Genomic DNA, 26,739 nt, shown 5'->3' with positions numbered 1-26,739 from the left:
ATATGTTTATTTAGTCACCGTTATTTTAAAATTATTTATACATTACATAGTGCAGTGATGGCTGGCCAAGTGTGCAATGGGAAATTATTCAACTTCCCCTAACTGGTCATAAATAAAACATCTTTTGATTTTTTTTTTTTTTTCTATTCTAAACTAACATGTATTGGGGAGAATTGAAATATTTAAATGGACCATTTATTGCTACTATTTTATCATTATTATTTATTGCATTGATTTCTTGCGTGCAGCATGTTTTTGTTTAAAAGAATTAGTGACCTTTCATTCCAAGTTTATTTATTTGTCAGTTAAACATTTATATAAATAAAAATACAAGTATACCTAGGTATACAATTTTTACCAACAAAATATGCCAAGGGGTATATATAAAAGTTATGTACATTCAAACAACTAGTAAGTGGTACAAATATGAATTGTTTTTAAAGCCTTTTTATTTAAAGATCCATTAATTGTTTTAATATAACGCATCGTATCGTAAAAATGTTCAACGTTTGGGCTTTGGTTGCTGTATTTACATTTTTGGATATCGAATTTAGCCAGGATGATTAATAAATATATAATGAATTCATACACTCCACCATCAGGCAAGACAGCTCCTGCAGACATTGCTGCACGCCTTCCCGTAGGGGGCCGACCCAAGCAGAACCTTGAGTTGGCTTTCACTGTGATAAACTCAAAACATGCTGCGTTCTAACACTGGGTTTATGTGGAAACAGGACAAAGGTTTTACTGTATACAAGCAGGCAGGCGTGTCTCAAGAGTGATTTGGTAGAGGGCTCAAGCGAATTATTATATTAAATAGCACTATACATACCTTTAAAACATTGTGAAAAAAAAAATCAATGGATAAAATTAGTGTCTTTTCCTTTTAACCAAGAATCCAGACTACTTTACGTTCATATCAATAGAAATTCCACGATTTAAGCATTTATTTACAAGATTTTTCTACTTAAAAAGCTCTTTGTTTCGTGACGGCCGACATGTTGGATTTTGTATCTCACAGTAGCGGAATTCAACCTAAATAAGTTGTGATTGTGTATAGAAAAATGCAAATTTTGCTTTTCTTGAGTAAAATTAAGATGATTATGCACGCTTTCCTCACGTATTAAGTTTCTGATGTGAAAATTGAGTGATTTATTAGCCGTTGAAAACTTGCATTAAATTAAAAAAAAAAATGAAGTTGCTATTTTGGGCAAAAACTTCCATGATATGTTAAATATTGCTATTGATCCTGAAAATATAGGTGATTATCTCTGCATTTGGTGATTTTTGTGCATCTAGTGTAAGATTGAATTTTATTAGGGATTTTAAGTTTTGCTTACTTCTACTTGTATAAAAAAATAATTAATTGGGATTTTATTAGGGAGCGACTTTAAAAAAATAAAAAAATAAAAAAAATTTTGAACATTCTCCTTGTAAGACCTTGTTTAAAAATTCAGAGTAGGACATAATTTGACTATTATTATTAAACAACTGCAATACTACATTCTGTTTCTCAAACCAATTAGAAAAAAAAAAAATATTTATTCTTGTAAGATGAGTTCCTATTATTTCAAATTATATATTTATGAGGTGGAAAATTATACTTATTTATTAGGGACCATGCTAATAGAACTTGTTAGTGAAACATTTAGTGCTTTGCCGGAAGTTTTTCTTTATTTTATTTATCTGTTTTGTAGTCAAAACTTAAATAAAATTTAACCACCAAACCTGGAAGAAATGTCATGAGGACTAAAATTACAGATAGAGACAGGCAAGGGCGTAGGTTTGGTCTTAATATTGTCATGGCCGATATAACAGCATAACCTGTATGTACACTTTTTGCTGGGGACGGGACATTAATAAGACCAAACATATTTGGTGAATGGGGGTCAGGGCTACATTTCTCACCAATCTGAACCGAATTAATTGATAGGCTAAATGATTAATGCAAAATAAATCTGTATTGACCTATACTAACTTTCACACTGCAAATTTATAACGCCTTATTCTGATAATTTTTGTTAAGTCAAATAATTTTTCCATCTTTTTTTAGTTTTAAAGGCTAATTAACAAATTAATGTGTCAGATTCTTCCACTTACTTTAAGTAAATATTACTATTTGTTCGTATTGAGCCCATACATCTAAAAGTTGTTCATTTTTCACCTAAATCTAGAAAAAAATTCTTTCAAATAATGTTTTTAACAATATTCTTGAATTAAGAAAATTTCTGACAAACAAGTTTTTCTTTTAAATATACAAACTTCTTGCTTAAAATTAGTCCGTTAAGCTTATTTTCAGCTAGCTGTTTTTCTTATTTCAAGAAATCTCAGTGAGTAAAATTGAGTTGAAGCGCTGTAGCAGTAGCAAAATTAGTGGAGTGTTCCCCCCACCTCCACAACATTGACGTCTTTTTTACATTACTTACAGTGGCTGCTCTGGCAGAAAAAAAAAACTTCTAATACCGTATTGGCCCGAATATAAGACGGCCCTGATTATAAGACGACCCCCTCTTTTTCAAGACTCAAGTTTGAAAAAAGGTTTTTGGGTTTGTTTACTAGGCGGTGATTCCTTAGACAAGCAGAAAAACACGCAGTAATAGGAGGAATGTATGTAGCGGTAATATGTAAACACGATGAGCTGACGGACAATATGGCGGCACCAGACCGGGGGGCGGGGTTGTGACGTCACGTGATTGGGGTCTATAATGTCTAGACCACGAATATAAGACAACCCCCTCTTTTTCTCTTATTTCAATGCAAAAAACACCGTCTTATATTCGGGCCAATACGGTATCCCTCGTCTTTGAAGGGGGCGGGGGAGGCGGCATGTTGTATTTCGGTCGGGCTGTGAATGGGTGGGTGTGGGGGGGGGGGTCAATTCATCAGCCAATCAAACGTGCGTTTTGGGGGGGAAATGGACTGGCATTTCAGCGAGTGAAAAGGGGTCAGTGTAAGTCTGAACATAATAAAAGTATTGTAATTCACTTAATGGCAGGATCAATTCTATCCTTACAACATATAGGAAGACAATCTAAATGACCTATATAACTGAAGTCATTATATAATGCAGATAAGGTTGCTTAAAAGTTGGTGGGGATAATTTGAGCATCCTGAAAAGTTGGTAGAGTTATGTCCCTAGCCTCCCTATGCAAACCTACGCCCTTGGAGACAGGTTTTTCAAAGTGCAGTAGTGAACGTTCATGCCATTTTCCAAGTCAATGAAACTACAAGTCCCACAATACCCGAAGTTGCCACAAGTTTCGCACTTCAACGATTGGTTGGATACACTGAGTAAAACCTGTTTTGATTGGTTTACAGAGACCAAGTTTGCATTCTCAGCTGTCTTGCAGCGGTATTGCTAACCGGTTAGCTGTGTGAGCTACAACACCACCGTAGACCGGTGTTAAAACTAACAAGAAGATTCATCACGGCGTCATCAGTACGTCATTTGTAATTCGTAATGCCGGTTCACTCCCGGGAGAAGAAAGAAAGTAACCACGAAGAAATGGTGGCTTTTCCAGAGCAAGACGGTAGCACCACTGACGAGGAAGACACGGTTAGCACGTCGGTGTCTGAAGATGGAGACAGCTCGGGTAAGAACAGAGGCCCCAAGTCAACTACTGTTACATTTACAGATTATCAATGTTTGTCAATAATTGACGCAGTGCGGCATGCATGAAGTTCTTGAGTTTTACATCTCTTACCACAAAGGAGAATGATCATTTTTAGTATGACGGAATTCCGTTTTATGTGAACAGAGATGGATGATGAGGACTGCGAGAGGAGAAGGATGGAGTGCCTGGATGAGATGACCACTCTGGAGAAACATTTTTCCGACTTGAAGGAGCAGTAAGTTTACTCTCACTGCGTGAGAAATGAAAACAGGGCACTGCCAATGTGCAGTGTTTACACTGTGCACACAATATTGCGATTCTCAATGCTGCTTTCAGTTAAACTGCTGTCATGTACAAGTTTACTGTCTAAAACATCTGTTGGACATTATTTTACAGCCATCATTTTATATTAACATGTTTTTCCTTTCCAATGTTGTGTAGACTGTATAAGGAGCGCCTGAGCCAAGTAGATGTCAAACTGCAGGAAGTAATGGCAGGTTGTGCTCAGGAATATCTGGAACCTTTGGCAAACCTGCAGGAGAACATGCAGATCAGAACTAAAGTGGCAGGTAGGCCATCACCAACACTAGTAATTAATATTAAAAATATCTCGTAAAGGTAACCTCGGACTTAAAGACTTGTAGGGTCTAATAAGCCACAATTGTTCTCTTTTACTAAAATACAGTGGTATCTCTACATACGAAGTTAATTTGTTCCAGGACCTTGTTTGTAAGTTGAAATGGTCGTATGTCGAGCAGGATTTTCCCATAAGAATATATTATAATTCCATTAATTCGTTCCACAGCCGGAAAACCTACACTAAATTCTTAATAAATACTGATGTTACTATTGCAAGTATCAATTATAAAGAGCAAAACAAATAAATTATGAATAAAAATCAGACTAATATTAGTAATACCTGTAGGAATGTAACAAACCAGGTTCTAATGTGGCAAATGTGTTTGCGTGGTGTACCTGAATGCATCGCGTGGCTGACTTGATAGAGTGAGCCTTATTACTTTCACTTTTTTGTTCACTTGCTGCGGGGGACACTAGGCGTGTTGTGGTGCACAAGTTGATAGAATAAATGATTAGAAACCTGACAAAGCTGGCGATTTCTTTGGCGATGTTACCACAATAAGAACTGCCACCTTAACTTATAAAGACTGGCGAACGGAGGAAGACCGCCGAGATCAGACAGTCTACGGCTGTGTTGTTGAGTGAGCCATATAACGGATGCACATCCCATGCACGTTTTCCAATCATATCCATCATATCCATCTTTATGTCGATGGTAAGCATCACCTTTTTCCTTTTTTTCACTTCCTGCACTAACATTGTTGGAACCCATGTTGATTTCTCTCACAAGAAAATCTGCCGTGCGTCCTTGTTGCGGGAAAACAAAGAAACTCCGGTGCTGTCATAGATTGTTGTATTTAGAGCATGTTGTCGTATATCGAAAATCTCGTGTGTCGAAGCAATCGTATGTCGAAGTACCACTGTATGTTATTAGAAACACATAAAATATTGCATTGATTTAAAAATCTATAATATTCAATACATGTTTTGTCTTATGGAGGCGCCATGTTTTTTGTGCGCAATGCTTACTGGGGCTGATGACGTGGTTTGACTGGACTGGGAGAATAGCTGTGCTAGCTAGCAAGCGAGGCTAGTATGACGATTGACATGATTTTGTCACAATCTGCTGTTGGTCAGATTGTTTTGTTGCAGCTGCGGGATGAGTTCTTTAACGTCGTACTTGCATCGAACTTCAGCTCATCAACATTGTCTTTAAATCGATCCCAGGCGGCTTGCCGAGATAGACTTGCAACGTTGCCTTGTTTTTTTTTTCGTTTGTCTGTCTTTCACTGCGGTTTTCCCTCTTTTTTTTTTTTTTTTTTTTTTAAATTAAATCAAACCCGACCAACTGTCACGGACCCTTTTTTATGTCTCCCTTTTCACAATTGCATGTTTTTTTTTTTGTGCGTTCAATAAACTCCTTTACGCAATCCCTATGTTATTGTTGTCTGCCTGCTGTCCGAAGTGACCCGCGTTTTCTAATTCCGCGGTCAAGCTAGCCACACTTTGTTTTCAGTTGCGTTTCCCTTTCAGGTTTTACCATATAGACAGACAACACATGTGGGTTACGATTGCTTTATAAGGAAAATCATGACTCCGATGTCACGCGGAAGTATAGTCCTGTGGTCTACACGCTCGTCTGTCGAACCGGGAACACAGGTTCGAATCCCGCTGGAGACCTTCATTCAATTGCTTTTGCTGCTCATCTTGTGAAATATCGACAGTCTTGCTCATCACTTTTCCGCTCAGGTTCAAATTGGAAGGACGGAACCGACAACATGTTTATGTAGCTATCGAGTCACGCTAAGGTAGTACAGCAGCGCGGCCCATTGACGTTACCGCCCAAAGTGCATTGCGTCATTGACAACAATGGCGACCTACTACTTACCTTTTTCCCCCAATTTTATAAAAACGAAAACATTAACAGGGGTTTGAAACACATTTATTATAGCTCATACTAACATTTATCTTTTAAGAGCTACAAGTCTTTCTGTCCGTGGTTCCCGTTAATATTTTTTAAATATATTTTTTTCCAACGTTTGCCCAATTGGGAATGTTGTATGTTTTATACCATAGGCATGATAGGCTTCTAATGCTTTCTCTTAGAGTATTGTTCCTTGTCTTCATATACACAGGCCAGCGGTTACAAGCTGGCTTTGAGTGTCATCTCTTGGTTTTTTTGTTAGAATTGTTGATTTTGTTTAAAAAAAAAAAAAAAAAAAAAAGTTCCAAACATTTTACAATACTGTACTTTTTACAGTAATTCCTCTTCCGCTTTTTCCGGGAGTGTTGTGGAGTATAAAACATAGATATTTTTTAAATCTTTTTTTGGCAATGGCATTGTATTTTTGGATTATTTTGTTACTTTTTAGCCAATTTTTTTTAGGCAAATATAGACAAACAACCATTCACGCACACACGCACACCTTCGAACAATTTGGAGTGTTCAATCAGCATGCGATGCACAGTTTTTGGGAAGTGGCAGGGAACTGGAGAAAACCTACGCAGGCATGGAAAGAACATGCAAACTCCACACAGGTCGGAGTCGGGATTGATCCCCGAACTGTGAGGTGATCGTGCTAACCACTGTCCCACAGTGCCGCCTTCATAATGTTAATTATTTTTAAACGAGAATAATGTAGAAAAATGCTTGGCTTTATTAAATGCTTCATTGAGTGAGTCCTCTCACACATTTGTGCCTTTGATCATAGAGCTACTGAGCCTTTTCACGCCAGTTCAAAGCTACAAACCTGTCAATCATTGTTAATCATCGATGTTTACTTATCGCAAAGTTAGAACTACCTTAAAATCATTTTCGGTTACTAACATTGGCGCTCGCCTCTAGAATGCCATTGACCCAGCACTGACCAACATAGGGTCATTGGCTGCCTTTAAAAGGATATACAAGGACAGTATTCTGAGTCGCTACCATGATTAACTATAAAACTACTGCCACACACCCAGAAACAACATAGTGTTCCCACAACAAATAAATGATCGGAATGTCAGGGGCAAAGATAAAGTAGTCACAATAAGCATGCCCTAAAAATAAGCCCCATCGTAAATGCAGAACATTAACTGCTGTCATATGTGCATGCTGTCCACCTGATTTGAACTATAAACATTGTGTACAATGGAGTTGCTGAACTGGTCGCTAAGTTCACTGGACAGAATTTTTTCAACAATGCGACCTACATCGAACCAGCGCCCATGTCCGGCCAACACCTTCACGTCTGGATATACGGAGGATGGCTGGGGGAAGTGGAGGCCCATATGTTTGACGGCTCTTCTGATCGAGGATGTGGAAGATCTTTTCATTTTCGGGACACTGCGGGTTCTCGCCCTCCTGCTGCTTATTGGTGCCCTTTGGATGTACCATTTCTCGGTGAGAGTGATGCGGCAACACAGAGAAGCAATGGAGCTTGCTTGCAACATCGGTGACGCTGTCAATGCGGCGTGCGTCAGCCTCAACAATGCCGCCGCTCAAATGATGACGAAAATTATTACGGAGATCCGGGACCAAGAGAGGCTCGCTCGCGGGAACCAGGCCAGGGCGGCTGAAGACTAACCCACCTGAGCGGATTGCGGCAGAGGTGGGCCTCCATGACTCCCTCGGCTATTCCTCCTTACACAAATCTGACAATCACCCTAATTTATGAACTCATAATTGATCGACAACTTTACCCAAGTGTTATGGCCAATCAATGACTTTTGGGAAGAAAATTCATGTGAAGACAAAAAGAAAAGAAAAAAAAAAAAAGCTGCTCATGTAATGCAATGTATAATGCCTACTCTACCATGTATTGATTGTGTGTCCTTGGTTGAAGGGGACGGGACTTGATAAGCATATGCTTCTACCGTCAGCCCTTGTCTTTTTCTTCAGGTTTTTTTTTCCCTTTGGGTTAATCATATCACATCTTGTAACTGTCAATGATACCGATGATAATGATAATTAAAAAAATAAAAAATAAATAAATAACTTTAAGTACCAAATGTCAGCTGCACTTGTGACCAAGAAAAGCAGCAGCATGGAGGGTGAGAGGCTGTACAAGCATGAAGCAGAAAAACATAAATATATTTTTTTTATTTCAAAACCCGATCCTTTTCACCCAGTTCCGGTCCTCTAAAAAATGGCGATCAGCTCAATTTCCGATCATGTGAACGGATCGGGACATCCCTGAAAAAAAGTGCTTGCTTCTTTGCCAAAACACTAAATGATTGATAAAATCTATGAAATCCTGTGGGACAACCAATAAGTGTTTTTGCAGTGTGGTTCGGGTGGTCAGGTGACACTTGGATAAAGAATGGGAAAAAAAACCAGCCAAAAATAACCGTGTTCGGCCTGAGCAAACATACTCTTTACCGGAGTTCCCCATCATTTAACCTGGTTTCGTGCTGTAAGCCTGTAACCCAGACCAAATATCTACTATCTCAAAATATTTCAAGCGTCACCCTTGTTAAGGTTATTCCCCACCCAAACCCACAGTGCTCTGGCATTCTACCAACATATCTAGGTGTTGGTGCCAATAATGGATTTTAACAATACACAAATCCACCCAAAAAGGCGTGTTAGGCGGCGTATTGTCTGAGTATTCAACAAATACTAGAATAGCTAGACAAACCTATCCACGTCACCAAGTGACATTTTGATGTGCCATGGTGCGTGGATCCACATAATACACATTCTTTATGGAAAGTTAATAATCTATTAAACACTGCAGAACACATTATTTGGAATTTGAACACATGCAGTATTTGCATACATACTTGAGTTTGTACTTATTTGGGCTAACCCGAATAGCTGGAAAGACATTGGGAATTGAAATAATGACACTTTTTTTGTTCTGTCCATGGAAAATGCATTTTCAGGTTGTAGTAGGTATAGCTTGCTAGCCGACAGCCATTGTATTTGTACATATGAGCCTTGTTCTATATTTCTCATTTGCACCGGATAATCTCTAAAGTGGGAGGGTAGACTCATGTCAGAACTGTTCTACATTGTTCTGCCTTTTCATGTATTCAGCAATTATCTTTTAAGATGGTTAATGTATTTAGAAACAAATCTCGGACTTCACTTCAAAGAGTATTTGACATAAGGATGAGTTTTTTTTTTTTTTTTGTACATTTAGAAAATGTTCCCATTAACAATGTCTTTTTGAAGTTACACAATAACATCTTCTGTTTAGATTGCTCTTTGTTGGAAATAAACAAAATATATCTAAGAAAGACTAAGTGAATACTGAATTAGCATCTCAAGAAATTGAATGTGGTAGTGAAATCCCAAAGGGTAACAGCTGATTAAAATGTCCTCATAGTTTATCAGTAACATGTAAACGATTTTAGCCCTACTTATAGCCCTACGTCCTTTTCTCATCCGGACGAATCTCAAAGGTATTTCACTGCACATTACCGTTAATATAGTAATCTCATTTGTAACCGTGATTTGTTGTTTGTTTTCTATAGGTATCTATAAAGATTTGTGCTTGGAGTCTGTAAATAACAAGTACAACTGTGAAATCCAGGCTGCCTGCCAGCATTGGGAGGTAAAATATCTTACAAAATGAGGCAATTTGTGTAGTTTTGTCATACAAGATGAATGTTTTTCCCCACAGTGTCCGTGGCAATAAATGAATGTTTCCTGATATGCCTAATAACTAGGGCTGTCAAACGATTAAAATTTTTAATCGAGTTAATTACAGCTTAAAAATTAATTAATCGTAATTAATCGCAATTAATCGCAATTCAAAACATCTCTAAAATATGCCATATTTTTATGTAAATTATTGTTGGAATGGAAAGATAAGACACACGACGGATATATACATACAACATACTGTACATAAGTACTGTATTTGTTTATTGTAACAATAAATCCACAAATGGCATTAACATTCTTTCTGTTAAAGTGATCCACTAATAGAAAGACTTGTAGTTCTTAAACGATAAATGTTATAGTTACAAGTTATAGTAATTTTATATTAAAACCCCCCCTCTTCATGTTTTCGTTTTAATAAAATTTGTAAAATTTTCAATCAAAAGTAGAGTTAATATAATAATAAGAAGAATAAAAATAACAATAATAAAAATAGAGTGACCAAAGTTTTACGTGTATTTTGCATAGCTATTTTGATATGGAATGCCAGTTCATTTTGCATTGCTGTTTAAGAATAGGGCCTCATTACTATAGACTGAAGTGCTTTTCTTTTTGTGAATTTTTTTTTTTTTTTTTTTTTTTTTTTTTTTTTTGGAGAGATAGGAATATTATTTTTGTTGCGCTTTCACTAAACGATACTTACATTGGGAAGAGCAAGTATTTGATACACTGCCAATGGGTTTTCCCATTGGCAGTGTATCAAATACTTGTTCTCCCCACTGTATGTTTGTTGTGAAGGAGTTGCCAATAAACGGCGCGGTCCAAAGAACGCCTGTGTCCACTCGCCTTTACTGTATTAAATATATCTGTACATATCTTACCCAAAATACAACAAGAGACACATAATTGCCACTAAAAGAAAGAAAACTTACCGAAATATGTGTGGAGCACAAATAGCAATTTGCGTTGCATTGTGAATACAGCATAAACGTCTCACAACTACTAATTCTCCCACGTTTTGAAGAAATAACATGAGTATGGAACGGCGCTGCCCCCAAGCGGCCGGTGGCATTCTCTTCACTCTTAATGCCCATAAACGGCCTCATTGTGTAATCTGAGGCAATATGCGAGATGGTCATTCACCCAAGCGCCAGCAGAGGGCGGCAAAACTCCATAACAACAAGTGAGCTTTTCACTGAGCAGTCATTTAAATCTGTCTGAGCGGGACATCTGCGTTAATTGCGTCAAATATTTTAACGTGATTAATTAAAAAAATTAATTAACGCCCGTTAACGCGATAATTTTGACAGCCCTACTAATAACCAATGTATTTCCCAGAGTGAGAAGCTGCTGCTGTTTGACACTGTGCAGAGCGAACTTGAGGAGAAGATAAGACGATTGGAGGAAGATAGGCACAGTATTGACATCACTTCGGGTAACTTGTTCTTCCCAAAGATTAATGGAGATTCAGGTCAGGCTGTGGCAAAGTTTCACACCAGTGTTTTTTTTTTTGGCAGCCATTTTAATTTTCGTTTTAGTCTTTTGGATGAAAATACTTATTAGTCTTTAGTCATAATTTAGTCATTTTAAAAATGTGTTCGTCTTTGTCTAATTTTAGTCAACAATTCTCAAAATCTTTTCGTCTATACACTTAAAAAGTTTCAGTCCATGAAAAAATAAATAATAGGTTTCCAACAATTTCGAATGACTATGACAGACGAGCACTGTACCGTAACGAACTGAAGAATCTAAATTGACATCACCATTTTCATGATGATAATACACACTCACAATTAATTAAACTTATCTGAATACCACGAACTGTATGTAAAATGTTTTCCAAGAGTTTCAGAAGACACCTAGTCACCGCGCTAAATGCTAATGCTAACGTTATGCTAACGCGAACGCTTTGCTAACGCTACAAGTTAGTTTAGTGTGTGTGATGATCACTTAAACATGCATAGCCGGTATAAGAAAACAAAACTTACCAAGCAGCACCTGACACGTTTCACAAAAGGAGCCTGTAAGCCTGTGTGTGGGGCGAGGTGGGAAGGGTGGGGTGCGGCACGTCACATGAGTGACACAGCCAAACACTGCTAAATGCGTTCTAACTACACGTACAATAAGAAAATATCACACATTGTTAATTCATGACGGAAACTATGGCTAATTTCTATCTCGTTCTCGTGTCGTCAGACGACAACTGGCATCTATCTCGTTATGTTTTAATCTCCCAAGACACATTTCAGTGCGTCATCGTGATGAAAAAAATGATTCGTTGATGAAATATTTCCGTTATCGTCATCGTTGACAAAAACAACACTGTTTCACGCCATACCTTTCCAACTTTTACTTTGTGGTCTTTCTTTGAGTCATAGGAACATAAAAAGGGCCTCAAACTTGAAAGATTTTCCAAACTGCCTTGGTAGGATGAAACCAATCTGATTTTAGTAGAACTCCAGATTGAAAAAAAAAACCCAAACAAATCTGTACTAGCTGAATACTGTATTTTCTGAAATATAAGGTGCACCTAAAAGCTTTCAATTTTCTCAAAAGCCAACAGCACCTTATTATCCGATGCGCGTTATACGAGAGTATGGTTTAATCATGGCATGATGGCCCTTTTGCGCAGCGCTATCGAGGGGATGCATAAAGCAACCCCAACCACCACCACCACCACTACTACTACTGCGCCTTATAATGTGGTGCACCATATGTATGAAAATAACTTTTAAAACGGCCATTCATTGAAGGTGCGCCTTTATAGTGCGGAAAATACGGTAAATATTGAATGTATGGTCTTATTTTGGTCTACAATATTGTAGAACAAGCTTATCGACATATCTTTGTATAATGCAGTTTCTCTTCTATGTAACACATATTTCGTTCCCAGTTTCTAAGTAGTATTTCCTAGTTTGTTTTGTTGCATTGACATACAAAATCATTTTAGTTTCCCAGAAAGTTTGGGTTTGTGGTCACGACTTTGAAATTCTATTTTCCACTTTTCTTTACTGTTGTACTTTCTAATGCATTTAAATATATACATATACAGTCTGTACATTTTCCTCCTCATTGTATAGACTTAGTTTAGCCTGAAACCCGCAGACATGACATTTAGCATATAAATATTTTCTGCATAACTAGGACGTAAAATCGGAAATTTTGAATATAGCTTCTATTTTTACTTTTACCTTTTTAGTAGAACTTTTTCATTTAGTTTAGACCCAAGCTCCACAAATAATATTGCAAGTCAGGAACATTTTTTTTTCTGTAACATTGTGTAATCTGCCCTCTTCGGTTTTCCAGAGTTGTGGAATGATGGATTGCATTCCCGGAAAAATAAGAAGAAAGATACGTTCTGCCCCATCAAAAAGAAGAAGCCTGTTGTCGTTTCAGATATCCTTTTTATCATCTTGCAATTCACAGCAGCACTTTGTTTGTTGCCATGTAGCATCGCTTTTCTTTAACATCTCTTCCACGACCTTATATTGTTTACATGCTTCAAGATCTGGATATTCTAGAAGACTGGACTGCAATAAGAAAGGTAATGTTTTGAAAAGTGTCAAGAGTTTTTAGTTATAATCCAGAAGTGTGATGTGCTTTTCTGTCTTCTCTTTTCAGGCCATGGCGTCTCTTGGGCCGCATAGGGTCAAGGCTGATGGTGAGGATTGCACAAAACCATACCGCCTTGTATTTATTTAGGTTTAGGCCAGACATTATTAATTTTTTTCATTCTCTATCCTCTCCCAACTCTCCTAGCCAAAACAGAACGACACCACCATGTAGCACATTCTGAAGACGGAAGACTTTTCTATGACAACCAGTGGTACTGCAGGGGTCAGGCTATTTGCATCAACAGGAAAGATGAGTTTCCTACCAGGTTTGTGTACAGAATGATAGGTTCTTCATTCTTTTTGTGGTCATGGCCACATTTTTTAGGCAAAATATATGTAAGAAATGGCTAATCATTGAGGGACTTTCTGTACATACTCAAGCATATGCACCAGACAGGCGAAGCTTTGTGCTGCAGTTAGTATTTTAACAATTGCATACATTTGGGCGCAATAAAATTTAAAGCTTAAACTGAAAGTTCCTCAAAAGAAGGTGTTGGTGTCAGTACAAAGGCGCACCGAGTGGAACTTCTTTGACCAATTCCAAGTAGAGTAAACACCAGCTATTGGTAGGTAATGTGAATCAAACCCTTTCGTCAAGTTTAAAATATTTGGTCAAATGACTTGCCCCCATTAAAAGCTTCTTAATTGCAAAGAGATGTCACTAAATAACAGCAAAGCTCTATTGGTACTGAAACTGCTGAACTAGCTTCAAAATGGTTGTTAAAATAGTGACAAAGTAGTACTGATTTTTATTTCTGAACGTAGCACATGGTTTCACTTGAACACATCCAAGATGCCACAGGGCTGTGGCAACGTAGGACTTGCATTGTTTTCACGCTAAGACAAAAACATCAAATAGATGGCTTTTCCGATTACTAAAAGTGGATTGGTTTCACCCAAAAATATGTCAAAAGCTGTACTCGTAAACGGCTTACCACGACAGTAGTAGTGAGCTATCATAGCATTGAGAGCGTCTGTCATGTTGGACAACATTGGCAGAGTCCTGCCTTTTCTTCTGCTTCTGTGTGTTCATATTATCTGTGTCCCATGTGAGTGTGTTATAAGCAGTCACAGCCTGTCCCTGTTTCCACCAAGTGTCAGAATGCTGTGCTAACTGACAGTCTTCGCAAAGTGTTCCAGAATGAACATTGTGTAATGTCGGTCACAGATGTCTTCAATTTTGATCATACTACACAGTTTCTTGTCTCAGTACAACACATCCATCAAGGTTTTCATTTCAGGTCTTGATTCTCTGGTAATACAGTATTACTGCGGTATCGTCTACATAGGCTGAGTCATTAAATCCAGGTGTTTGAGCCCAGTGTTGTTAATTTTAAAAAAAATTAATTACAAATTACTTCTCCCAAAAAGTAATTGAGTTAGTAACTCAGTTACGTCATTCTAGGAGTGATTTGTTACTCCGCAAATGAACTGACATTACTTTGTCATATGTGCTATATTTTTTATATTATTACGTTATACATTACATTTTATTTGGATCAAATGTATGTCTGTTAAGAAAGCAGAAATGTAAACTGACCATTAACCAGTGCAAATCTATGTTAGGCTGACTGCACAATAAGCAGAACACTATCCTTAAATATTCCGTAAAGTAACAATATTAAATATAATTCAAGTATGAGAACGCTACCTTTGAAATTCCCTGGCTCGTCGCCATTATCGGTGTTCCACCCGCCTAGCAAATCATCATCGCATTTGCAACGGTATAACCACCCCCACCCTGCTCTGCTGTCAGGCAGGCAGAAGGCAGCTAATGTGTGACAACAAATGTCAACAACTTGCGCTTCATTCAACCAAATAGAAGTAGCGCACCCCTTCACATCCTCAGTAACGGTAACGACGTTGCAGAAATGGGAAAAGTAATTCATCAGATTACTCACTACTGAAAAAAATAACGCAATTAATGACAACACTGTTTGTGCCAGTCCTATTGTTCTAGACATGGAAGACATTCAGTATGTCTGTCATGATGTATGTCTTGAAATAAATACAGAGCACTCACCATACAGTCATGTGAAAAAAAATCACTTCTTTATTAAGAAATGTTCTCATATCAATGTCTGATCTTGTTTTTCTTTATCTCTGGAATAGAAATTGATTTAATTGCAGGTAAACAAAAAACTAACATTGTTTTACTCTTTAAACCAAAGATATTGACAAAAAATCCATATTCTAACATAGGAAAAAGTTAGGACACCCTACCACCTAATAGCTACTGTTTCCCCCTTTGTGTGAAAGTGCATACCTCTAGTATCAGAAAGAAACTTCAACGTTTCACCTTCATGGGAGGTGTGCAAGGAGGAAGCCTTTGCTCTCCAAGAAGAACTTGAAGGCCAGACTGAAGTTTGCCAATGTGAATGTAGGCAAAGACCAGGACTTCTGGAATAATGTTCTTTGGACAGATGAATCTAAATTTGGATTATTTTGACACCAGAACAGAGGACATGTGTGGCATAAACCCAATACAGCATTCCAGGAAAAAAGAACCTCATACCAACTGTGAAGCATGGAAGTGGAAGTGTCATGGTTTGGGCATGCTTTGCTGCAGCAGGACCTGGCCAGCTCACCATCATAAAATCAACCATGAATTCTATCATGTATGAGAGGGTGCTTGAGGAACATGTGAGATCATCTGTGAAAAAATTAAAGCTGAAGTTAAACTGGACCCTGCAACATGACAATGACCCAAAACATACCAGTAAATTTACCAGGGACTGGCTGAAGAGGAAGAAATGAGTCCTGGAATGGCCGAGTCAAAGCCCAGATCTTAATCCCATTGAGATGCTGTGGGGTGACTTGAAACGGGCTGTACATGCAGGAAACCCCTCAAACATCTCACATCTGAAAGTATTCTGCATTGAGGAGTGGGGCAAACTTTCTTCAGACCGATGTCAAAGACTGGTAGATGGCTACAAAAAGCATCTCAATGAAGTTATTTCAGCCAAAGGGGGTAACACTAGCTATTAGGTGGTTGGGTGTCTTAACTTTTTCCTCAGTTAGAATATGCATTTTTGTTGATATATTTGGTTTAATAAGTAAAACAAAGTTATTTTTGTTATTTACCTGCTATTAAATTACTTTCTTTTCCAGAGATAAAGAAAACCAAGATCAGACATCGACATGTGAACATTTCTTAATAAAGAACTGAATATTTAATAGGGTGTCCCAATTTTTTCATATGACTGTATGTTTGCAGGAATCAAATGGTATCTCTCTCATGTTGTATTGTCTCTTCCACTCAGTGCCCTCATCACTACCATCAACAATGATGAGGTGTGGTTCAAGCGACTGGATGGCACCAAGTCCAAGCTGTACATCTCCCAGCTGCAGAAAGGCAAATACACTATCAAACACTCGTGAAATCACAACAACAGAAAACCGTCCAGAGATTTCTACACATGTCCTTGAAAGCTAGAGCATACGTCCTTCAAATACGTTCACACCTCATGTCACTCCCTCAGTTTATTTGTCCTTAATGTGACAAATCCAATTATCTCTGAAATAGTGAAATTGTGGGCCTATTTTGACATAAAGGACAAAGCCTAACCCTTAACCAAAAAAGGGTGTCAATGCCACACACTGCTAAAATCATAGGCAGGTGAAGCGCAGCAGTCTTTGACTGATGGTATGGAGCTCAGTCGTGTGCCTTTTGTGAGACAAGACAAGGACTTGGCTGAAAAAAAAATAATCCACTACTACACAGCAAGCACTACTGTGGTGGAAAAGGTCAAAACAAATCAGTGTGTGCTCCTGCTTGGATGCTATTCAACTTGAGCTTGTACTATCTGTGTGAAGCGCGTATGATTGGGTGTGTGGACAGAAATTACACAAGATGGAAGCAGTGTGATGAACTTCAACATGTGACAAGAAGTTTCATTTTTGTGGGGGGAACTGCTTGACATGTCTTTCAGCTATGACCTTATTTTGTTGTCTTTGCAGCACCGATTTATGACGCTGAGCACAGCAAGTGGTAAGTTTCAGGCAGTTCCATGTAAATAGAGGATTTTTGTTGCGAGTTTACATCACTGTGATGCTCCTTTCATGTGCCTGATGGTGACCAGGTTTAAAATTTGGGGCCGCATCCAGGTATTAACTGGTTAGACTGCATAAGATGAATTGTGCCATTTATTTCAAAGATATATATTAACATAGAGACCAATTTAGTTGTCTTTTACCCAAAATACACCAAGCCTATTGTTTTTTCTTTGCAAATCTGTATTTATTGCTGTTGTTTTTTTTCTGAAATTATTGCATATATGACTTGAAAGTATTAACTTAGGTTACGTTCAGACTGCAGGCATATCTGATTCTAATCGGATTCCTCCTCAAATCTGATTTTTAGGGCTGACTGTTCACAATATTTTTAGCAAGCGTCCAAATCAGATCTAGGCCTGTTCAGCCTAGGCCACATTATTTATTCACCTGACAAGTTGCTATTGCAACGAAGGCGTCAACCAGCATAGAGTGACGTCATGTAGAGTCAAAATCAATACGAGCTGTTCAGACTGAGAAGCATCTTGTCAACTTCTGATATGAAACTAACTCCCGTAGGTGGTTTCAATCCATCTCGCAAAATTCCGACTTCTGTACTTTGTGACTGATTTTGGCTGCCAGTCTGAACAAAGCCTTACACAACACTGTTGTTAACACAGCTGGAGCAAACAAACCAGTGAAGATGACTTGTTAAAGTCTCATTATTCCAATAATTTTTTTGCTGGTTTATATATTTTATGCATTGTGGATTATTTTGTGCATCAATTTTTTTACATTCAAGATATAACAAAAAAGTGCCGTAATTCAATGGTTTTGCAGGTGATTAAATGTTTCGTTGCTATCATCTCATCTGACTCTTTGTAAGCAACCTTCTGATGACGCCTTCGCACTCCATTGAAACTCTGCAATGATATTTTTTATTGGGGGGTGGGGGGGTGTCAAAATCTCAAAATGATTTAAATTCTAAAGTGTAACTGGTTTGTGTGTGGTAGTATCCTAACCAGATCCCTATTCATTTTATTTTTCTTGTCCTCACACAACCTTTCTAGCTGCACTGAGCTTCATGCAGACAACTTTAAATCAACCCGTCGTAAACATTGATTAGATGTTGCTGTGAGGTCACAGGTGTCATAAAATCAATCTACAGATATCATTAAGGTTAGTTGGTCAGGACCCGCCATGCCATCAAGACAAATATAATTTATCACTTTAATCTTCAGCCATGAAATATATATCACTTTAATCTTCAGCCATGAAATATAAAATATATTTAATTCTTGGATCACTGACAATGAAACACCCCCCAAATTAATTGAGGATTATAGGCTGATGACTACACAACTATACTGTATCAGAGAAATCCATGTCAAATACTCAAATGTTTAATCAACTATATAAATATCTCACTCATATTGATTAAACTGTTTTAAAAAAAAAAAAAAAAAAAACGTAGATTTGCTTGTTGTTGCAGAAGAATTTGAGAGGAATCGTTTATGGATTTCGATCTCCAGATTAAGTACAAACATGCCCCCTAGTGGCTGAGAACAGTATAGGAACTCATCGTTGATACGCCCTATCATATATGTAAGAGTACAAAAATGATATAAATAGACAAATAACTCTGAAATGATGTAGCGTACTGTATTTTTAAAATAGTTTGCCTGTGAATTACTTGGGAAGACTTGTAGCGAATAGCAGTTTCTGCATGAATATTGGTGCTCGCTTTTATCCCAGCGTTTAATAAATTAGCACGTTATGCCATTAGAGTAGGTACTTGACTGGAAAAACCCTTGGAAAAAATGATTGCATAAAATACAGTGAGGAATAGAAGTATTTTCACCCTGCGTGATTTTGCAAGTTCACCCACTTAGAAAATAGGTAGAGGTTTGAAATTTCAATCATAGATGCATTTCCACTTATAGAGACATAATCTTAAAAAAAAAAAAAAAAAAACATCCAGAACTCACATTGTATGATTTTTAAAATAATTGATTTATAATTTTCTGGGGTTCATAAGTATTTGTACCTCTGAGAATCAGCAATAATTATGACACTCAAAGAGTTGTCAGTCTACCTTGAAAAAAAGTCCACCTTTACCCCATGAGTAACCACCCACCCACCACCTGTTTGAGCTTATAATTGTCACCTGTGCACCCCACACTCATTCATAATCCAACTGTTACCATGGGCAAGACCAGAGAGCTTTTGAAAGACACCAGAGAAAAAGTTGTTTAGCTCCACAAAGCTGGAAAAGGCTATGGTACAATTGGAAAGCAGCTGGGTGAGAATAAATAACTGTTGCAGCGATTTTTAGAAAATGGAAAAGGCTAAAGATGACTGATTAGCTACCTCGGACTGGGGCTCGATGTAAAATCTCTCCTTGTGGGGCATCACTGATAATGAGAAAAGTGAGGGCTCAGCCTAGAACTACACAGCAGGAGCTGGTCAATGACCTGAAGAGAGCTGGATGCACAGTTTCATAGGCTACTGTCAGTAGAACACTACAGTGCAGTGGTTTAACATCATGCATTGCTCAGAAGGTTCCCCTGTTGAAACCAGTACATGTGAACGCCCTTCGCAAGTTTGCCAGGGACCATCTGAATGATGCAGAGGAGTCATGGGAGAAAGTCATGTGGTCAGATGAGACCAAAGTAAAACTTTTTTGTGCAAACTTTACTCGTTGTGTGTGGATGAAAAAGAAGGATGAGTACAATCCCAAGAACACCATCCCCACTGTGAAGTATGGGGGTGGAAACCTCATGCTTTGGGTCTGCTTTTCAGCAAAGGGGACAGGACGACTGTATTGTATAAAGCAGAGGATGAATGGTGAAATGTATCGTCAGATTTTGAGCCAAAACCTCCTTCCCTCAGTCAGAGACTTGAAGATGAGTTGTGACAGGATCTTCCAACATGACAAGGATCCAAAGCACACAGCCAAGCTGACCGAGGGTGGCTGCGTAAAAAGCATATCAAGGTTCTGGAGTGGCCTAGCCAGTCTCCAGACCTCAATCCAATAAAAAATCTTTGGATGAAGCTGAAACTTCGCGTTTCTCAACGACAGCCTCACAGATCTAGAGAAGATTTTTGTGGAAGAATGGGCCAAAATCCCTGTTTCCATATGTGAAAGGTGAACTACAGAAAGTGTCTGACCACTGTAATTGCAAACAAAGGCTTCTGCATTAAATATTAGCAATGATTTCCCCAGGGTTACAAATACTTATTAACCCCAGTAAATTACAAATAAATAATTGAAAACTCATACAATGTGAGTTACGTTTTTTTTTTTTTAATTATGTCTCTATAAGTGGAAATGCATCTACGACTGAAATTTCAGACCTCTACCTATTTTCTAAGTAGGTAAACTTGCAAAATGGTACCTTGGAAAACTTCCAAATTCTTCTGCACCTCAGTGTACATCACCATGCACAGTCACGCAAGATGAAACACGGTATTTAAAATGTTAGTATTTCAAATAATTTCTACGGACTTGTATGAACTATTGCATATTTATTTACAAAAGCTACCCTGCATGCCTCCTGTTGCCTTTTGATCACATGCTTTTGAGTGTTCGATGACCGCAACACAAGTATTTAGAGTTGTATCACATGCTTTGCGATTTGCATTGCGGTGTATGTCCACCAGGTGTCAGTACGTGCCTACATTGAAGTGGCTGCAGGTGTTTGCGAAGGATAGGAGGAGGGAGGTGGTCTTTGAATCTGGGGCACCCTGCTGTTGAAGCCTTCCAGCTGATGAGAGAGCGAGTGAGAGAGAGGGACGCAGGCACAGCTTGATCACAGCTTGCTGGCCTTGTCTGCATCTGCTGCTGTAAGAGAAAAAAAGAGAAAGGAAAATCCCCATCAAGCCATCAAAAAACAGCATGCAACAGAACTGTCTGTCTCTAATACGCTATGCAGCATCTCTCCAGAGCATTCCTTCAGTCTGCTTGTTCTCGTTGTGCACATGCTGCCTGCATGTGCACGCGTGGTCCAGACAAGAAAACCTCCCTAAAACGTGCCAACCCCCACCACACGCAGTAGTAGAAAGAAAGGCTTTCCTTGTTTGATGCTATCTGCCTGGAACATTCTTGATGGTTATGGGACATTTCGTCTTGTGACGAATCAGTTCATGATGGATGCGGCAAGCCCAGCCATGAGCGGCATCCATTCTTAATGAGTAACCAGAACTGGAGGGTCATAAGGACGTGTTTACTGCAACAGTGGCGCTAATTAGACCGTGAAAGTGTCACACTCTGTTGAATTACTTATATTTGTACTCTTATATGTGCGATGTATATCTACAGATGAACGTGTGTGTGTTTTTCATGTATTTTCAAGGGCGACTTCGTATGTGGTTTCTCTTGGTGCATGCATGAAATGTGCCGCGCTGCAGGCCTGTGCATGCGTGGGTGTGTACCTTTGATGCTGATTGTGTAAGAGAATGTTAAATGCATGCATCCATAAGTTAACATAAAAAAGAATGAGGCAAACAGCACAACAGATGAAAGAAATGAGTTACAGGTTATGTCCATATGTGACCACATGGTTCTGGACAAGCGATTTTCCAATCAGTGAGAGTGAGATCATCTGGGATGCTGTAGTAAATGGTCAATTAGCACTTAATTTGCCCCAGAATAAAGATTTATCCACCTGTTGCCATTGACACAACAGTTAAGGTCTTGGATGGATGTTTTTTTTTTTTATTCTGATTCAGTTACACCAGCCTAAATTTCATGCTGAGTCTGTAAATGTCTAAGGATGACGAGATGATCTGTATTTTTTTGGTGAGATTTTTCAAAATGTAAAATAAGTGCCTTGCTGCAAAACTGGTTTTGCTACGCATTTCAAGATGATGGAATCCCCTTGTCTAGGTATAGGTTTGGAATTCAACAAGCATTCAGGATGTGACCATTTCTTATTCGGCAACTTCCTGGTGGGTTTTACTCCACAAGGCATTGGCCTGGTGACAGCACAAGCAATATTTTGGTCACCTGAATCGCAACAAATAAGCTGCAGCCAACAGTTGTAGTGAAGTTTCTATTAGTTGAATAGGCCATCAATTGAAAATTTATTCAATGCTACTAAGACAACAATATAAAATATAGCATCAAATTAATACTGTCGCTTTGTTATGGCAAATCCAGATAGCTTACTTTTGAGGTTTGTCATGTTGAGTTTGCAATACTCGCAGTGCCATGGCTGAGTAAAAGCTTGGAAACACTGCCTACAGGTTCCACAGGTCTAATTATGATACCCAAAGTTATGTTTTTGAGTTAGGCAGGACTGGAATCTCCCCAAACAACAGGACATCTCCCAGAAGCGTAGTGATTGACCAACATGCAGTTTGGAAAATCCCAATCTTTTCTTTTAATATATATTTTACAGATGTTCTGAAAATTGATAATAGCCCTATATTAAACCCATAGTAGTCTCAGATGTGTCAGAAATCTTGGTTTTAGTCATAGATCTTGTTAACAGGAATGTACATATATTAATACAGCGCAGTACTTAATGTCAGCATGTTTTACCTGTAAAGCTGTGGCTTAATGCCAAGTCTGAATATGGGAATGACTGTTCTGACATTAATTACACAGAGGTGACAATTAAGAGGTGACAGTTACAGTATGTCATGTTGTGTTCAGCATACTAGGTTGAATATTATAGCGTTGACTCCTAATGGCCTTTGAATGCATGCATCGTTTTTCTGCAACCAAGTGAACACCAATTGATTCTTTTAGGATGATGCCAGGGCTCCAGACTAACATATTTTACACCATGGCCCCTAACTTAAAATTTTAGGGGCGCAAGCAACAAGCCACATTTAAAATTTTCCTCTAATTATCACTGTTTAACCGATAAATACTTTAGCTCATTCACTTCCAGCCATTTTCATCAGTGCAACCCCCTTCGCTCCCGGCCGTTTTACTGGATATTAACTGATTTTGCAAGGCCCACAGAAAATTGTGTTCTATTGCTATTTCTGTTCTATTTGGGACACTGAAACAATTAAAAATAGAATGTATTTATGCGTTTTAGAGAGCAAATGGGTTAATAATAAATGCATAAAACTACAGTGGTATGAAAAAGTATCTGAACCTTTTGGAATTTCTCACATTTCTGCATAAAATCACAATCAAATGTGATCTGATCTTTGTCAAAATCACACAGATGTAAAAACAGTGTCTGCTTTAACTAAAACCCCCCAAACATTTATAGGTTTACATATTTTAATGAGGATAGAATGCAAATAATGACAGAAGGGGGGAAAAATAAGTAAGTGAAACCTCTGCCTCAGGAGACTTAAAGAACAATGGAAACCAATTTTTACCAATTTAGGTTACGTGTGTGACCAATCACAGACGAGTGGTTTAAAGCTGCCCTGCCCACTATAAAACACGCCTGGTAAGAAATGTCTTGATGAGAAGCGTTGTCTGATGTGCATCATGGCTCGGTCAAAAGAGCTGTCGTAAGACCAGCGATCAAGGATTGTTGATTTCTGTAAAGCTGGGAAAGGATACAAAACCATCTCTAAAGGTCTGGATGTTCATCAATCAACACTCAGAGAAGTTGTCTACAAATGGAGAGCATTTGGCACTGTTGCTTCTTTCCCAAGGAGTGGCCGTCCACCAAAGGTGGCGCCAAGAGTTCAGCGCAGAATACTCAGAGAGGTAAAAAAAAAAAAAACTAGAGTGTCTGCTAAAGACTTGGAGATCACTGGCTCTGTCCAATATATCTGTGCACACATTAACTTTATTTAAAACTACTAGCAAGACAATGATCCAAAACACTGAAGTAAATCAACCTTAGCATGGTTTCAGAAGACCAAAATACACGTTCTGGAGTGGCCCAGTCAAAGTCCAGATTTGAACCCCATTGAAAAGCTGTGGCAACACCTAAAGACAGCGATTCATGCCAGACATCCCAGGAATCTAACTGAACTACAGCAGTTTTGTAGAGAGGAATGAGCCAAAATTAGTCCTGCAGACATCCCAGGAATCTGACTGAACTACAGCAGTTTTGTAGAGAGGAATGGGGCAAAATTAGTCCTGATTGATGTGCCAGACTGATTTGTAGCTACAGGAAGCGTCAGGTTGGAGTAATTGCTGCCAAGGGGGGCACAAAATATTAAATGTGATGGTTCACTTACTTATTTTCCCCCTTCTGTCATTGTTTGCATACTATCCTCATTAAAATATGAAAACCTAGAAATGTTTGGGTGGTTTTAGTTAAAGCAGACAGTTTTTTCATCTGTATGATTTTGACAAAAATCAGATCACATTTGATGGTGATTTTATGCAGAAATGTAAGAAATTCCAAAAGGTTCAGATACTTTTGCATACCACTGTACACTCTTAGAGAATAAAATATAGATTCCTATCAGTTTTGACATCAACCAGTATACTGCTTACAAATAAGGTTAACGGGAATTTCCTTCAGGGAGACACAGCTGTAATATGGATGTGGAGTGTCCCTTTCTTGACAAAAAGAAATATCCTGTATATATAAAAAAGAAGTTTAAAAAAGCAGAATCTAAAGATAGGGTTTAAATCAGGGGTCAGGAACCTTTTTGACCGAGAGAGCCAAAACACCCAACATGTTTTACAATGTGATACCACGAAAGCCATACGGTGTGTGGGTGCGAATGTGTGTATGTATAAATATATACACTGTATATTCTGTGTTCTGTTGCTAGCTTGTCTAAGTCCATTTTATGAGCACTTTTTTTTTGTGAACGCATTTGAATGCATCACACAGGAGGGAGAGCATGAACAAACAAATAGAAACATGTTGTGGCGCCGCTAATATTTCGTGAAAGCGGAGACCACGCAAGACGACCAGGGGGTGTGTTTGCGTAACAGTGGCCGAGACAGGCGGAGCCTCTCCGGGCGCCCGTTTCATGAGTCTCGCTCTCCTGGAATTGGCGATAATTTGACAGTCCAAAAAGTCACGAAAATGAAAGTGATTGCACGAGTCTGTGTGGCTTGGGGTACCACGCGGTTCCCTTTCGTGGTTTAATATTCCCTTACGCATTTTTTATATACTCCAGTTCGCTCGGTATTCAGTTGGGAGGGGCTGACCCCGCCACTGGCCGAGCGGCGACCGCGTCACACTTCATCCACCTTCTTCTGTTGTATTTTCCCTTGGCAAAACAGCTCGTTACATGACCACCAACTAGTGGATTTAACCGTGAAGGAGTTTGTCAGCAACAACAACAAAAAAACGCAATAATACTGGTCATGCATGTGCGAGTAGATGGGGGGGGGAAATCATACTGGCTCTAATTTTAGTTGCAAAATGGGACCATTTGGTCATAGACTGAAGCCCTGGATGCTACATGGAAAAAAAGACCAGTGTAAAAATGACGGGATTTACAACATGCATCATAAACACAGTCTTATCAGTTTGAGAATTTACTCCTAAACTTTTTTCTGGGTGTCTTGAAGTCTGACATTAAAGGTCCCAAGAAATAATGACCATGTCAAAAAATGAAAATTACTGCACTAATTAAACTTGTAGAAAATTAATTTGCCACTCAAATTTCACGTTATTTTAGCCTTTCATAGATATTCCATCCAAAACAGTGCATCAGGAAATGCCCATCTTTTTTCCAGCAAATCTGGTTGTGATATCAAAACAATTAATGACGATCATGCCAATCTGCATGGTGCTGTGCTAGCTAGTTCATGTTGACAGATTGGTCATACGACAACTACAGAATAGATCTGGATAGCATGTTATCAGGCTGCAAAAATCTGCAACTTATTACAAGTGTGACATCAGCTTCTCTTTGGAGATTTTTTTTTAGTGGGCGGAGCAAAGGCAGCTGAGAAAGCTACTTTCATTATTCAGCCTTTTCTGTCACTTTTTGATGGATTTGTGGCAAAAATATACTGTTATCATTTTAAAGTCACTTGCTGTTGTATTTCATAGCACCTTTAACCCTTAGATGCATAAGTGGGTCAAAAATGACCTGGTGAGGTTATTTTCTTGAAATATCTTCGGAATGAAAAATCGTTACACTAGAACTACCAGGGGTTTTGGAACTTCCTAAAATTACCAAGGGTGTCCCATTTTGGGACACCCTGGGATCCGCCCCCAAGCCGAGCCCATCTCATTTCTACCCCTTGGCCCACCCCTTGGCCCACCCCTTGGCCCACCCCTTGGCCCACCCCTTGGCCCACCCCTCGGCCCACCCCTCTGCCCACCCCTCGGCCCACCCCTCTGCCCACCCCTCGGCCCACCCCTTGGCCCTTCAAACGAAGCAATAAGGAGGGCTTGAAACCATCAGCCCTAAGAATTGGGACACCTCTTTTGCAAGTAAAGAGAAA

At 38.7% G+C, this 26,739-nt stretch overlaps 1 protein-coding gene across 1 annotated transcript; it reads left to right on the top strand.

Moving 5' to 3' along the window:
* Positions 1-3,304: 3,304 nt before the first annotated feature.
* Positions 3,305-19,257, top strand: brms1lb (BRMS1 like transcriptional repressor b). The gene is made up of 10 exons (XM_057823316.1): positions 3,305-3,593; positions 3,759-3,849; positions 4,056-4,183; positions 9,657-9,736; positions 11,125-11,221; positions 13,093-13,182; positions 13,266-13,330; positions 13,408-13,447; positions 13,546-13,666; positions 16,664-19,257. Exons 1-10 carry the CDS (start codon positions 3,461-3,463, stop codon positions 16,779-16,781), a joined length of 963 nt encoding a protein of 320 aa, XP_057679299.1. The 5' UTR covers positions 3,305-3,460; the 3' UTR covers positions 16,782-19,257.
* The last annotated feature ends 7,482 nt before the right edge of the window (positions 19,258-26,739 follow it).

The sequence above is a fragment of the Corythoichthys intestinalis genome, chromosome 19 (genome assembly GCF_030265065.1).
Source record: "Corythoichthys intestinalis isolate RoL2023-P3 chromosome 19, ASM3026506v1, whole genome shotgun sequence".
NCBI lineage: Eukaryota > Metazoa > Chordata > Actinopteri > Syngnathiformes > Syngnathidae > Corythoichthys > Corythoichthys intestinalis.
The sequence above is the reverse complement of the archived record's forward strand: the minus strand, read 5'-3'. Positions and strand labels throughout refer to the sequence as shown.

What these genes read in the sequence shown, in the direction of transcription:
- brms1lb (XM_057823316.1), top strand. Translation starts at nt 3,461, where the DNA reads ATGCCGGTTCACTCCCGGGAGAAGAAAGAAAGTAACCACGAAGAAATG. An exon ending in CTGCCTGCCAGCATTGGGAG is followed by an intron (nt 9,737 to 11,124) that starts GTAAAATATCTT and finishes TGTATTTCCCAG; the next exon opens with AGTGAGAAGCTGCTGCTGTT. An exon ending in AAAGATGAGTTTCCTACCAG is followed by an intron (nt 13,667 to 16,663) that starts GTTTGTGTACAG and finishes TCTTCCACTCAG; the next exon opens with TGCCCTCATCACTACCATCA.